Consider the following 15,115-nt stretch of genomic DNA (forward strand, 5'->3'; position numbering starts at 1 on the left):
GGTTCGGCTTAAACATGCTTGGCTTCGGTATCAGGTGTTATATTGCTGTATATTTGCTGTTAGTTTTCTACCATCACTCGCACAACGTCAAACTTAAAACACACAGATATTTCAAACTGTAAACAGGTTTTTATATTACAAAGTAATTATAACAAATCGTTCTAGCAACAGTTTTCAAATTAAAAGTGATCTAGCACAAATTGTCATAAGTTAATAGCCTATTTTGATTAGATATGATACATTGTAAAGATTAAAATTATTATGTGAAATACCTGTGCGTGAGATCAAAGGTGTCAATTACAGGTATATTCAACAGCGTTTAAGTCAATACATGTTTCATTACCACATTAATTATATATTTATTTAGGTTATGTTTACGTATCAGAAGCCGAGTTGCAACAACAGGAAGGGTTAAATCTATCTATCCCGTCTTTCTACTGGGTAATTGACAGGCTATCCTGTGGGGTGGTTCAATAAAACTCTGCATGAAAACATCTCCGCTATGTTGAAGTAACTAGCTCCACGGTCACGGATGCCCCTCCCTCGGGGACAGAAAGAAGGGGATGGTGAGAAGGGACAGAGACTCAGAAGGGGGTAAAGTGGGGAGGGAGGACAGGTATGGTACAGGTAAAACACAGGTGTAACATTACCTGGCTACACCTGCGTCACACCTGTGCCGAGACGTGTTTGTAGGTGACAGTTTAGAGTTAGAGGTCTTACTCTGTGTTGTCGGGTGTTGGATATAGTTTGTACCTCAGCGGAAGAATGTTGAGGAATGCCTTGTGGGGGGATGCTGAACGAAGGGCGGGGATGTAAGTGGGTTGAGGGGGAGGGGAGGAGAAGTATCTGTATGATTGACAGGTAAGCCTTCATGTGAAAGCAAACATGAGAAATCGTCGCTGGCATTCAGGGCGAGTTAAAAACATAACATATAATATGCGAGTACTGAGTCCAAGCAAAGTGTCAAAAGAAAGTTGTCCCTCTGATTCAAATAGAAAAGTTATGAATTCCTAAAATTTACAATTACGCTTTAGTTTTAATACCCTTTAACCCTGTTTTCAAAATGAAAACCATCTGAATCTGTGAACAGATATACATTGTATATTCAGTTATCGTGATGAAGGCGTAGATTCTGATTCAAGGTTATTACAGCGCACGACTAAAACCCTAAACATATGCACAAATGTTGCAGTTGCACCACGGATACATATTTCCCCAAAACATCGGGTTTTTAAAGCCCCTTGGGTCCAATAGGGAATCGGTTGGTCAGAATGGCGACTGATTATGAAATTAAAAACATTTAGATGAATCTGTATCCACACGAAGGACCAACACTTTGACCATCACGTGACTGCTTTGTAAGCCAGCGCTCCCCCGACGGTGGGAATAATCAGGAATAATCGCGTTCAAACGCCGAATATTTTTCCAGTAGTCTAATTACCTGACATTAACACATATTCCGGCGTACAAGACTTCCACTCACTCATTTCACGTTCAGGAGAGCAGTCATAAGGTGACATAAAGGCACCAAGGTTACCATAGCAACGATTTACCTGGCGTCGATTTCGACCAGAAATGGGTCTCATGCTGTTGTGTTTTTAGTTTATTTTGTGCAAGTGGATTGAGAGTAAATTTAGTTTCAAGGACCTAGTTGCTTCCCAGGACATGTGCTGCTTGTAAAGGTGACAGTTACCTCCCTTGTTGCAGCGTTGCGGGCAGGTGCGAGTGGCCATTTATCTTCTACAATGACCACGCCCAACTTTGTTAAACACGGGCACCGCACACGTTTTAATTACGATCAAATTAGGGGTTCAATAAACGGCTCAATTTGTCCTCCATATTACGTCTTGTGAACAGACGCCTTTTAAAATAAATGACGACTTTGAAAAACGAGCTCACGGACCGTGGGCATATTTGAAAATATAGAGCCTAAACAAAGCTTGGAACAAAAAGCACGTACCTACCCAACTGGGAGTTCTAACGTGGTGATATATTTATCAAGTGTAATTACGTGAAATTAAAGCACAATGCACGCAAATTATAGTTCAGGCGTTCTCACGGCGCATGGTCGTTTTAAATTTGAAATTGAGATGCCATGGTTTGGTAGCGGGAGATCCTGAACTGGTGCTGCCACCTTGCGGCGACAGGACGGAAACCGTAATTCTTCATTTCTAAATACTATTTATCACCAATTTAATTGACGTTGGGTGTTTTCCGCTGGATCCGAGAATCCTCGATAATTTGATCAGCTTAAGTTTGTGTCATTTTTTCTCTAATGGCTGTAGGAAAGAACTGATTACATCCTCAATGGTGAACTGTAATTGTTGCTACTATACCTCCCATCACGGATCTGGCGGGAAATAGACGCAGTATTTCCCCCGAACTCGAGTCTTCGGGCACCGTAGCAGATTGACGCGCAACGTACGTGTCTTTGTAGACTGCGGGTTGGTCTGGACTGACAGTGGAATGCTGTGATTAACGAGACACAATTTCCACACGACCATTTGTGCTTTGCTTCGGAGTTGGGACGGGGGACTAGGGAGGCAATCATACGAATTCGAGATCTTGGCCAATTCTTGTGAATAGGCATTAAATGGCCCTATCAATGCAAACCTCTTCAATCAACGTCTTAAAGAGAGCTTGTACGCTTTTACCGATAATTTCAAGGATTAAATTTGACTTTCCGTGTTATTTTGCCGTTTAATGTCATTCTCCAAACTATCTGTTTAATGAATCAATTGACAAATTGGCGGCGCTTAATGTCGCTACTGTGTATCGGCTTGTGAGGAATAATTTGGTAGGGGAACCTGAATTGATGCTATATGATATCCATGACAGGAGTTGTAATTACATGATATCAGTTCTTGTGGAGGGTATAGTTGCATGATATCATCACAGGTGACACTAACAAGTGATATCATATAACATTCAGCAACTTTGTAAGTCTTTCCTCGTGTGTATCCCGGGGTGTTGTTTTTTTCTACAACAATATATATTTCCTGAAACATTTCATCTTCATCAAACACCCGATAAATCTATTCACCAAGTTCACCGTCTACTTCATTATTGTCGGTACGCATTGCGGCGGACATTCTTTCCTGAACAAAAGAAAATCAATAAAAGTTGTTTCGAGAAACAATCAAAGTCCACTCGCGATACATACGTGTAGAATAAAAAATAGTTTATGAAGAAAGACAATATTTCTTCCTTATATAATTGTTCAATAAATTTCTTTGGCCATCACATAGCTGTGAGCGGCGTTTACTCACACATACACATATTGCATTCCTTGGAGGATTCATGCTTTTGGATTCAAGATTTCTTTGATTTAGACACCTTTTGCCATATTTGTTTGGTTAATCCGTTTAGCCATACACACTTATATAATTGATATGCAACTCTTTATATAATTACCATATCAATACCATGTATGTGAACGCATTGATGACGGGGCAGGCAGTAGTCGAGTGCATCACAGTCCAGGAAAATACAGTATGTTGTGTTCTAGTATTTGCATATAAAGCCATCTATTTTAGTGTTTTCTAAATAAATTTGCATTACATGTGGTGCAGTCTTGTACTCCATACCGGTACTGTTGATGTTTGCCATGCATTCCATGGAGAACATGTTCATTACATATGCAAACTTATACTGCATCTTTACTGCAAAGGTTACGTTCATACAAGCATGATCCCTAAAACCTCATTCGTTATATTCTGATATAGTTTTATAGTTAGGACATTTTGTGAAAAATGAAACAATGTAATGTGAAGATTACCGAGAAAAGAATACAAGAAAATATCGGATATTTTCATTGATAAGATTATTTCTATGGGCAGTTTGGGGATAAGGCATTCAGGAAACAAGTAGGCATTCCCGTGGGTACTGTTTGTGCTCCTTGCTGATCTGTTTCTTTAAGCATAGGAATCGTATTTCTGCTTGGATTGGTAAAATAAAGAAAGCAAATCTAGCCAGTAAGTTAACTTTAACATTCGTGTATAATCTAATATCGTTCAATAACGCTCCCTTCCCTTCCACCGATTCACTCATCAGTGCAGGACTATAGAGCGACTATAGAGATCGCCTCTTCTGTTTTATATTTAGGTATATGCAAAAGACCTCCCCAAAATTTGTAGGACATTGTATGTATGACCCCGGATGTAGCAGTCCTTAAGATGCATAGTGGTGTTTTCCTGTAAGTTTCACAATTTATTGTTGGCATTCTGCATTTTTTTGAGTATTATCATAAAGCTATGCCGCTGATATATAGACGTGAAAAACCAACACATCTCTAATCTTACAATACCTGTACTCATCTGTTGGCACTGCACACAAATTACGGTCGTAGTTTACATGTGTATACTCTCTTGATTAATAACGCTAAGGAATTACTCTGCAAATTGTTAAAAAAATCGCCACTACGGTGCTATTTCTACGATTCTCAGTTTAATCAAAACGCCTGTCACAACATCTCTGTGTCCGTTCTTCATGTTAAATCCATCAAATAAAACACTCGTTAGAACATGTACTTGAAACTGTCTGTTAAACGTTATCAAGCAAATATAACTTTGTGGACTCTACTCTCTTGAATACCCCAGTTTTGTCAATCATAACTTACGCCTTGCAACACCTTGTCCACAGTTCTTTGGTCGCTATTCATTAGCTCAATAGCGTCAACAAATGACGCTAATAATATGTCATAAATTTTACAGAAGTGAAATATAAAACAATTTACGTAACATTTGTATCTCGAAAAAGTTAAAAGCCTTCAAAATTTAATTTTCTACAGTCAAGCGCCAGGCTCGGAGCTGTCAACACAATAGGTAGGTCACATGTCTGTACTTTTTAAAATTCATAATGCATTAACTGTATGGTTCTCACAGATATGGCACTCAAATCTGTTACCTCATACGGTATTGTTTTCACCCTGTGTAAACGTAGTGTGTTACGCTGTTCAATGCAAATAACGCAGGTTGAACAAAATATTGATGTATAATTCTTGGTACCTGTTGTACGCCATGTCACTGCAAGCTGTTCCAGGCGTAACAATACACAATCAAATAGTTTGAATTCATAAACAGAGATTTTACATTTATTGTGCTTCGCTTGCTCACTGGCTGTCAATAGCGCCTTGCAAAAGTGCTGCCACCTAGCGGGCGTCGACTTAAATCAATCAACCAATCAGCGTGCAGCATTCTTCAGATTCCGCCCACCAGGGCAGTAATTGACGTGTAATTGGTCGCAGAGGATAGGGGCGTGCGGCTGTCTTTTCAGAGGCCACGACGGAGGCAGATAATGAAAGCGATCGTAGGCCTGTGGATTTATTCTCCGAGTAATTGAGAGCCTAGAAGGACAAGACGTTGAGACCGGGACATAGCCTTGTGTACCACCATCCTGCGTCGTCTTGCACACACAACATCACCATCCCACCTCGGCTACTACAGCTGTCGAACGGAACGCAACGTTGTTACCTGGAAGCTAACTGCATACGCAGTCACGATGACAGCGACAGCGTTGGAGACGCCACTACCTACGAGGAAAAGTCACGGGTTTTCTATAGAATCTTTGATAGGACGGAGAGATGACGACAAATCGGTCAGTAGCCCCCCAAGCCCGGGGGTGCGGCGATCTGTGAGCCCCGGGGTGCGGCGATCGCTCAGCCCTAGGGGTAGAAGTCCTGTTAGTCCTACGGAAAGGACCGAAAAAATGACAATATCTCCTGAGATGGAAAACAGATGCTCATCTTGGTCGGGATCGGACTTAAAACATTTGTTTAATAGTTTCACTAACCACTCAGACACTAGTGTGTTTCAGCCATTAAGGGTGTGTAATAGAATTCTCCCCAATCTCACATCCCCTCCTTTCGCGCCGCATCAACTCACCACCCTCCCCTTCAACCCCCTTTTGTACGGGGTAAACAGAGACATTTCCCCAGCGCATCACCCATGGATAAACCGCTACTCTGGATTTGTGCACCCTCGATATCCAGGTAAGTCGCCATATCTTCTCCCATGCAGAACTGGAAACTACCTTTTATGTATTACAGTTTATGCATCATTGTAACCCATGTATCCACTCTTCGTTCTTTTAATCTACAGCTGTTAAAATACCTAAAGAAATTAAATGACATTTTAAAATGCGAATTTCCCTTTAAGGGATTTGTTTGATTGCGAGTAAATTTTTATCCATGAACATGTTTTTAATTCAAATATATGTATTTATTTGGTGGCGCTTTTAACCTACATGAACATAAAACCACGTTTATGTTTAATTGAACACATTCCCTCCATCTTCATCAAGGAGTTCAATATGAATTATTATTCAATTTAGACAATCAAATTGATACAATAATTCATGTATTCGATTACTTCCATTACTGTTATATGAGTTTACTATTATTAGTATTTGAGTTTGGAATGCAACAAATATGGACAATAACATTTCCCAAATCAATGACACATTATTTTACTTAGACCAGTAGGTGGTCCTAATCTTTCTTCAAATTGCCAACACACTGTTCAGTCAGGTAAACTTATATTGGGCGCTTTCAAGTCAGCTTCTTTTACAACATTGTGTGCAATTCACGAGACCACCATCCCATAAGCACATGAAATACAGCACAAAATATTATTGGCACACTGCCACGCATGTTAGTAAAACACACACTGCAAATTCTAATAAAATGTAAATGTGTTAATAACACCAAATTCAAACACATTTTCAACTGGTTATGTTTACCTTCTGGTGTCAGTGACAGTGTTTGTAGTATAACCGAACCCGATTCCATGAGTTATTCGACATTTTCTATGTAAGGTTTGATTGTTCAAGCCGACCCTGTTCTACAAGACACTATCCAGAATTCAGAGGAATCGATCGCCCATTATGAAAACTCCATGGACCATTGTAATATTACATAAAATTGTCATTTGCAATATTAATTTCAAGACATAATTATACTTCCACGCATTGTCTCCACGTCTCGCTTCCACTAAATCAAACAATTAGTAATACAAGCCCAATGCGATGGGTTAGAAATCAGACAATCGCATAACAAATATTTCTCGCTCAGTCTAGTAGCGTTTCGATCGATGCCGCTTTGTTGGGTACTTGTGGTTGAGGGATGCTTTTATAGGGAATTAATAACCTCTCAATCCTCTCCGTGTTGCCGAGGCAAAGCCCTGCTTTCTTTACAGCTGGATTGTGTAAACATTTTCGCTCAACTGCCCTCATATATTCCCTGTGTCCCCAGATGCTGTCACAAACTGCCGTATGTCTGTCAGCATCCGTTCAGCTACGCGACCCTGTGACGGCTTGTCGTAACTCTGTCAAGCTTATCTTAAAATCCTCGAAGACGGGGAAATTTGTACTTATCGGGAAAAAATCCTCAAATATTTATATTCTTTTGAAAAGCTTGAAAATCGGATTTCGTGAAACACGCCAGTTTGTATTCTTTTTATTTACGACAAAGCAACGTGTGTTTATCAAAGGAGCGGTGACACATTTAAACAACAAATAAAGTTATAAATCGTATTATTTCCATTACCTGTCAATGTTGTATTGCATATAACATATAAGAACAGCTCTTCAAAATGTGTCAAACGAATGATAACGGTTTGAATATTTTGACAATAAACAAAGACAAATACATGATACACGGGTATTTTTGCTGCTTGTGTATTTTATTAGTTTACAATAACCAATAACAAGGGCTAAATACTTTAGCTTTTTAAACAGAACGCTGATTATTTTACAATGTGCTCCAACATTCATTCATACATACAACTAGACACATAGGTATCTATTATATATATGAAAATGATTTAAGAAATAACTTCCAATGTAATACTAAATGCATAAACAGACCCATGCATACATGTATCTAACTTTCAAAGTAGTCTTAAAGTATTCTTCTATTACTAACTTTTATTTCACATTAATTTTAATTCCGTAATAAAATAACTGTTGTATTCATAAAGTCCATATCTTCTACATTGCCCCTGTACACGTAAATATTACCATTCTTTAGACGATAAATACCACTTTATACCGATATTATCCGTTTCTAAAAATAAAATAAAGATATGAAAGACATATATGAATGCTGGAGATCCCGGCGTACAATAGATAATCGACTATTTGAGTGATTGAAATGGGAAGCACATTGTACGGAACCTGCGCGGTGTTTGTACGCTGCACGGAGACAGAGCAACCGAAGTTTACTTTCACGCCATGGCGTATTACAGTGTTGATTTTGAAATTCGATATCATGAATAAATAAACTCGTGAAATAATAATGTGGTCGATCCTCCGTATCATTGTTTTCCTAGTTTTTCTTCAAAACACCCCCACAAAACAGCCGGCGTGAGTTAAGCCGGATTCTATTTTATAAAACATCTTAGATAAACTTTGCATCGCTGTGTGCTATTTGAAAAATGAGTAGTATAATAGACTTCAAGTAAGGTATTAAACCTTTGAAATGGCTTTTTAAATCAACGGTTACCGATTTTTGTCTTATGAAAATATGTTTTAGCACGAAGTATCTCATTTTACAAATATACAGTGTGTAGTGACAACACTCGTGGCGTACATGTATTACATATGTAACGTGTAAACAAAAATGCTTATATTTTGTCAATGTAAACAGCATATAATTCTGTCAAACAAAGATACACGTTGGATTAATAAAAACAGGTTATCCCCAGATAACATGTGTACAAACGACCGCATGCATCTGTCATTAAGTAATACAATAGTGATAACATGCTACGAAGACGTGCAAATATATACGGCGGAATTCTCACGTTCCAATATCAGGTTATATTTACTATATTTAGTCATCGGTGTTTCAAATACATAGAAACATATAGCTGCCGTTTTGAAGACTTTACACTTGACAAATACGAAAGAAAAAATCCAAAACTTTGTATACAAGTGTCACAAAGCAGTGGTGGTGTAAAACTAAATATTTTTTTACAGGTCGTCAATATTAAATATGAAGTGAAATATTAAAAAATTCAATGTAATGTTCTATGTATGCTTGTTCACTAGATTTCTTTTAATCGAAAATTGAATTGACTATTGAATCTTTATTCTTAAGATATTCTGTCTGTCTGCCTATTCGCTACTGATTATTTTGTGGCATTGATCTTATATATTTAATACTAAAACTAATGAAAAGAATTATTCGAACCTGATTATGCGGTGATAGCTTCGTAGGTGCATATTCACAGAAAATAAATTCTTTGGGCAAAACACAAGCGACAGTGGTCTTTAATCCAGCAGCATTTTCTCAAACACACAATAATCACAATCAGTATCGATCGAAAAGATCGATTCCTGAGCTAATATTTACAGGCTAGAACAACCCTATATCATTACAGTACAATGCAACGCATCGAACTTTTTATCATCTGTTTCATTCCCGAGGTGCCATAAATAATGTTTTCAAACAAACAATCATTTATCAATTTTCCAGTTGGACCCCCACCCGGTTTGCTGTTTCACCCCTACAGAAAGCCCAAGAGGAACCGCACAGCGTTCTCCCCCAACCAGCTTCTGCAGTTAGAACAGGCGTTCGAGAAGAACCACTATGTTGTGGGACAGGAACGAAAGCAGCTAGCCGGCAAACTACAGCTTACAGAAACACAGGTACGTTAAAGGGGATCTGTAGGCGTGTAGTGTAGGGCTTTGTAACGACACGTGAGACTTCAGGGTATACGACCGACTGCATCCCGATGTTCGGGTAGTGGAGGGGTGATCGTAGGTGAGATGGTGGCGTTGCTGGGTGAGTGGGGACGGGTGTCATTGTACAAAAACAAATCTGTTACCTGTCAGAGGTTTGGGAGAAGGTAGTGATTGTGCTTTTTTGTATTAAATATGAAATTACATACCCGCGAGGAACAAGGGTGGTGACGATTTAGGGTGGGGTGAGAAAGGTTAAGAGTGTTATGATCTTGGTTTAGGGGTCAAGGTGTTTACGGTTTAAGACAGGAAGGGGAAGTTAATGGTTTTGACAGGTATTTAAGGGGTGGGGTCATGTAGGGGGTAGGGTAGGGGTGGGTTGGTCTAGTGAGAGTGACACTGCAGAGACGTACTTAGTTTTAAGTGTTGAAGCTGGTCCGGTTGGGGTGGGATGGGAACGGGTTAGATGAAGTGATATTGTGTCTTATAGGGATGGGATTGATGTCTGATTTCTAATAGGGACAGGGTGTAAGAAAATACAGTGATTGTCAAGAGCTGAAGGGTTCTGAAACAGAAGAAACTGCTCAATAAAGTCAGTTCTTGCCGTGAACTCGGATGTTTACGATTAGGGAATATACTTTTATATTCTTGTGCATGACTTGAAGCTTCATCTATTGGTAACACTTATTTTAATGTAGATATCGTTAATATACGCACTGCAGAGAAGGATATGGAAAAACATGACGTGTTTGATAAATGTATTATTCGAATCATAAATACTGTATCTATATATTCCAGTATAGTAAATCGAGACCTGTATTTTATTAATCAATACACGAACTCAAATCGGACGTTTGAAACAAACACACGTTTTCTATTACCCACAGAATGGTGTAGGTTGAAGGTTACTAGAGAAACATTTCCACGGATCATCCATCCTGGTCAATTCAATTCAGCGAGTACTTGACAAACATTATCACGCATATGATATTCAATGAACTTAAAAATACAGAACCCAGAAAATCGACAATACAAAAGATATTATACATTTGTAATTGGTTGACGAGTTCCTCTGTATGAAAGCGGATATAATTTTCTAAAACATAGATTATAGTGAAGTGTTTCGTCAAACACGCTATAACTAGAAGAAAGGCGTCAATTGAATGAATATCCGTCATAGTTTATACATCTCATTTCCCGTCCGCTAAATAAACAGAATGAGGACGCGTATAGGCGTTATCATTATAATTGCATCAAACAAATACAAGGTTGTTTTGTATCTTCTGAAATTACACATCGAATAAAATATACAAATTATTTCACCACGCATCGTTGTATTTTACTAACATCGTTGTGTAATGAGGGCAGTCGACACAGACAACGCCGCGGACACTTAAACCGATGTGTTCTTCCTGTGTTGGTCTTAGATTACGTGTCAACAGTAGACAGGCATTGATTTGGGGAACAATTATGTTATTTTGCAACAAGAAATTGGTGGTAGGAATAATAGATAGGAAATTATTAAATACACAATAATTATCTTTCGTAAGGAGGAATTTATCTACGTGCGCTAAGCTGGAATTATATTAATTTATGATATATGTTTTTAAGAACATGTTGTTTGAGGGTATTTTATTGTTTGCCTGGTAAATATGCGACACCAGAAGCTAATGTGTGGAATCGTTTTAGTTTTATGGAAAATGAACGTGTTTTGAAACTCACAAAATTAAAAATCAATGTTTTGTTGAAACTGGTAGAAAAGTTTAAAGTACATTCATCGTGACAGACTGTAATTACACGCAAACTCGGCACGGTATAATTACATCATGCTAATCTGTTTTGAGGTTTGCCTACCCGCAGATGGACTCGACAAATGGCTCCAAAACCACAAAATCAAAAGAAATATTATCGGATTTATCTCCATGAATTTGTAAACGGGTCTTTAGTAGTTGTTGCAGGGAGTAACTCGACCTTTGATGAGGAGCAAGGCGTAAAGTGCCTCTCCCAAACTCCCACCCACGGGCTAAGCAGCCCCCTAGGCCCCGAGAGTCTAATGATGACGCGGTCATATCATCCCGACCCCCAGAGCCCAACACTTTGACCCCTCTCTCCTGGGTCCGGATTAACAATCTCAGGATTTTCCCGGGGGAGGAGTTTCAAGCACACTCATAATGTATTATTGCTGCAGAAGGCTTATTTGGAAACCATCGCATTAATTTGCAAGGATTAAAGAAAGTTTGTTAAATGAAGCAATTTCAGAGTGACGATGACAAGGGTGGTGTGTTATTGCTATCAGCTGAGACTCTCGGGGGGTGCCGGGTTTCTCAGCCCCGGGGGTGCAGCTCGGCGTTGTAATTGAACAATTATCGCGGCCTTACGTCTCCTGCCACTACCACAACAATCATCAACAACAAATCACTGATATTGATCTGGACGGGAGATTGGGGCTAACTGGCCCCTTGTTCAAGACAGTTAAGAAACGGAGGTTATAGCTAAACAATTCATCAGATCAGGACACGATAACAGTGGATTCCCGTGTTAACGATAGTTGTAGATCGCTATTATTCTGTCAATGGCTTAATTAGCACGCACATATTATCTGTCCTTTGCGAACGCCCTCAAAGAGGATAATGTTTATTCATATAACCCTTTCCAACTTGAATTAATGTTTATAAAGTATCCGTTGAGTATATAAAGAATAAGTGATAAAATGGTACCAGTCAAGCATCTTCTCTGACGTCCTCGACCAATTTTTGAATGGAACAGATCAAATTTCAACAAATATTATAAGATTCTCTTTTATTCAAAAGAGAATGACAAAGAAATTACGAGGCGGTGATTGAGCTGATGGTTGGATATTTGGATGTGCCTGTTTACGCGTCGTAAACTAGAGGGGCCGCTTCTCCAGGCAACGGCCATTGTATTCTAAGTCTCGCGGTGTAACGTGAGAGGTGACGAGACACGATTAGCCCGTGTAGTAGTGATTGTCTTCATCACAGTTATCGTTTGTGTGGCACGTCGCTTAGCCCAGTCTAATTACAGGCCCATTATCACAAACATAAACTGCCTTTGATATGCTGTGAAGGACGCAATCCTGAGCCACTTGGAACTCCCTAGGGGGAGGGACCTGCTATCTGAGAGAGGGGCGAGGAGTAGATTTATACCCAATTTATCGATAACGTCACAGAAAGGACTCTCATCTTACACCGTCACTCGACTCTTTAGCTTCAATGCTCTTTGTGATTCTCCATGTTTCCCTTTCATAAACGTTTCGAAACCAAACATCTTATTCCCGATTTTATTTTTCAGGTTAAAGTTTGGTTCCAGAATAGAAGAACAAAACACAAAAGAATGAAGGCCGAGGAAGAAGCTGGAGTGACGTCACCAGATGGCGCTGACTGCAACGGCTGCTCACGTGACGAAGATTCGCATTTATCACGTGACAATCACGAGGACAGGAGCGAGATGTCGGACTCGGAAATTGACGATGTTGACGAGGACAATTGCTCAGAGGAGGACGAGGTGTTATCCGTTGCTGGGGATCCCTGAATTTCCATTGGTACATTGTGGTATGGTTCTAACCAATCAGATCTCTTCCTTGACCTCCATGGTCACGTGACAATGCTCAAAATGCTCAGCCAGTTACATCGTCTGTGCAGTCAATGTGCCACAGCTCGACACCTACCCAATAAGGGAGATGATCTGTGACGTCATCGACGTCCGACGCAGTTAAGAAAGTGCTAAGGATTCCGTCCCGAATCATGTGAGAGAATGAGATGCGCAAGAACAATGCGCGCTCACATGCACGTGTAAACAGTGCTACAGACAGGCTGTCCAAAGAGCGGCGCATCGTCATACTATGAAACGCCCACAACGCATTTTTTGCTATCTTTCATAATAAAGACAAGATTCTAGAGATGCTGTCACTGACTAATAAGCTTTAATATCAAATACTGTTTTACCATAATTATTTATTTTTTTCTCTTTAGAATGTTGTATTTCTCTAACTATTGTCAAAATAGACATTCTACAAACCAAAGACTCGACTGAAGAGAAGGAATGTTACGGGCAGTCACGTGTTAGTGCGCGCGCACACCTACGTGTGTCACGTGACAAGTGCTGTACGATGTTGATGAAGTCGTTGTTATGTGTGGTGCAGACTATTTTACACAGAAAATATACTTTGTAAATTGTGAATAAACATGTGAGAAATATTTTTTTGGGAGATTGTTGTTTTGTACCGAATCTTTCAGGGAAATATATTGCTCAGCTTTCATACTGGCCACACTCACTGTTTTAATATATGTAAAACACGGTATCTTGAAATATAGTATTTACATATAATTAGATACATTTTCACTTTCATTTGATATGTTCATAAACCAAAGAGACGCTTGATCGAGACATATACCCTGTTAGCTTTGCTTATTTCAGGCTTACATTGTTGAAAAAGGAAAAATATATTTTCAACAAATGTTTATCATTTTGAAACAGTTTACTTTGGATGATACCTATATTGAAATATGAAAACAGTTTTTATCATAATCCCTGTACGCAGAGGACAAGTCCGAAGCAATAATATTAGGAAAACGGAAAATGATACAATTACGAAAACTCTATCAAACAATCCATGATTTCGAGTCATATCCATTCAAATATTAAATATTAAATTAATTTTAAATAGAGATGCTAAAAAGATCAAACATGATTTCACTACACGAAGCCAGTTATCTGTGTACTTTATTAATAAATGATATGATTCGAATTCTTTAGTACTGTTTGAACATATGACTGAATTTTACACTAGGATTGATCAAACTTGCTCCTTTTGCTAGGTTTTTTTCCTTGCTGAGAGATTAATACATTGATATAGAGAAATACAACATGGCTTCATGCAAACACTGAAACGTAACGCGAAGCATTTCATATTTACTTAAAGGCGTTATTTTTCAGATGATTATCAATAAACCACAAGAAGTCATATTTTAAAAAACAACTTGGCGATAAGAACATCGAAAAGAACCCTGAACATTTGAACAGAGTTTATAGCGTTATAAGACAGGGTTTATTAATGGGATGTTTTGGTTCTTGTGATGTATTTTTGAACGGTCAATTTGACATCATGGAATGAATGAATGAATGAATGAATCTCTTTATTTCCTCCAGATTGTAGTCCGAAGATCATTATAAACATGTACATGAAATATTTACAGCAACATAATCACAGCAATATATTCACAAAACATTCATATAGTCATATATACATGTACAAAGAAAATGAGAGGTCTAGAATGCACAGTTTAGTGAGGGAAGCAAGGAATATAGGTATTTACAGAAGAGGACAATCATACATCTCCATGACATTTCATCAATATCGTTAGTTACTAGTAGTTCACCCCCAGAAAATAGTGATAACATTTCATCTTGAGATAAT

The 15,115-nt window shown here is 38.7% G+C and overlaps 1 protein-coding gene across 1 annotated transcript; it reads left to right on the forward strand.

Annotated features, from left to right (window-relative positions):
• Positions 1-5,357: 5,357 nt before the first annotated feature.
• LOC124265704 (homeobox protein EMX2-like) lies at positions 5,358-13,895 on the forward strand. The gene is made up of 3 exons (XM_046700507.1): positions 5,358-5,989; positions 9,476-9,648; positions 12,991-13,895. The coding sequence occupies exons 1-3, from the start codon at positions 5,500-5,502 to the stop codon at positions 13,228-13,230; spliced, it is 903 nt and encodes a 300-aa protein (XP_046556463.1). The 5' UTR covers positions 5,358-5,499; the 3' UTR covers positions 13,231-13,895.
• The last annotated feature ends 1,220 nt before the right edge of the window (positions 13,896-15,115 follow it).

The sequence above is a fragment of the Haliotis rubra genome, unplaced genomic scaffold (assembly GCF_003918875.1).
Source record: "Haliotis rubra isolate DU_JTF1 unplaced genomic scaffold, ASM391887v1 Scf99, whole genome shotgun sequence".
Lineage (NCBI taxonomy): Eukaryota > Metazoa > Mollusca > Gastropoda > Lepetellida > Haliotidae > Haliotis > Haliotis rubra.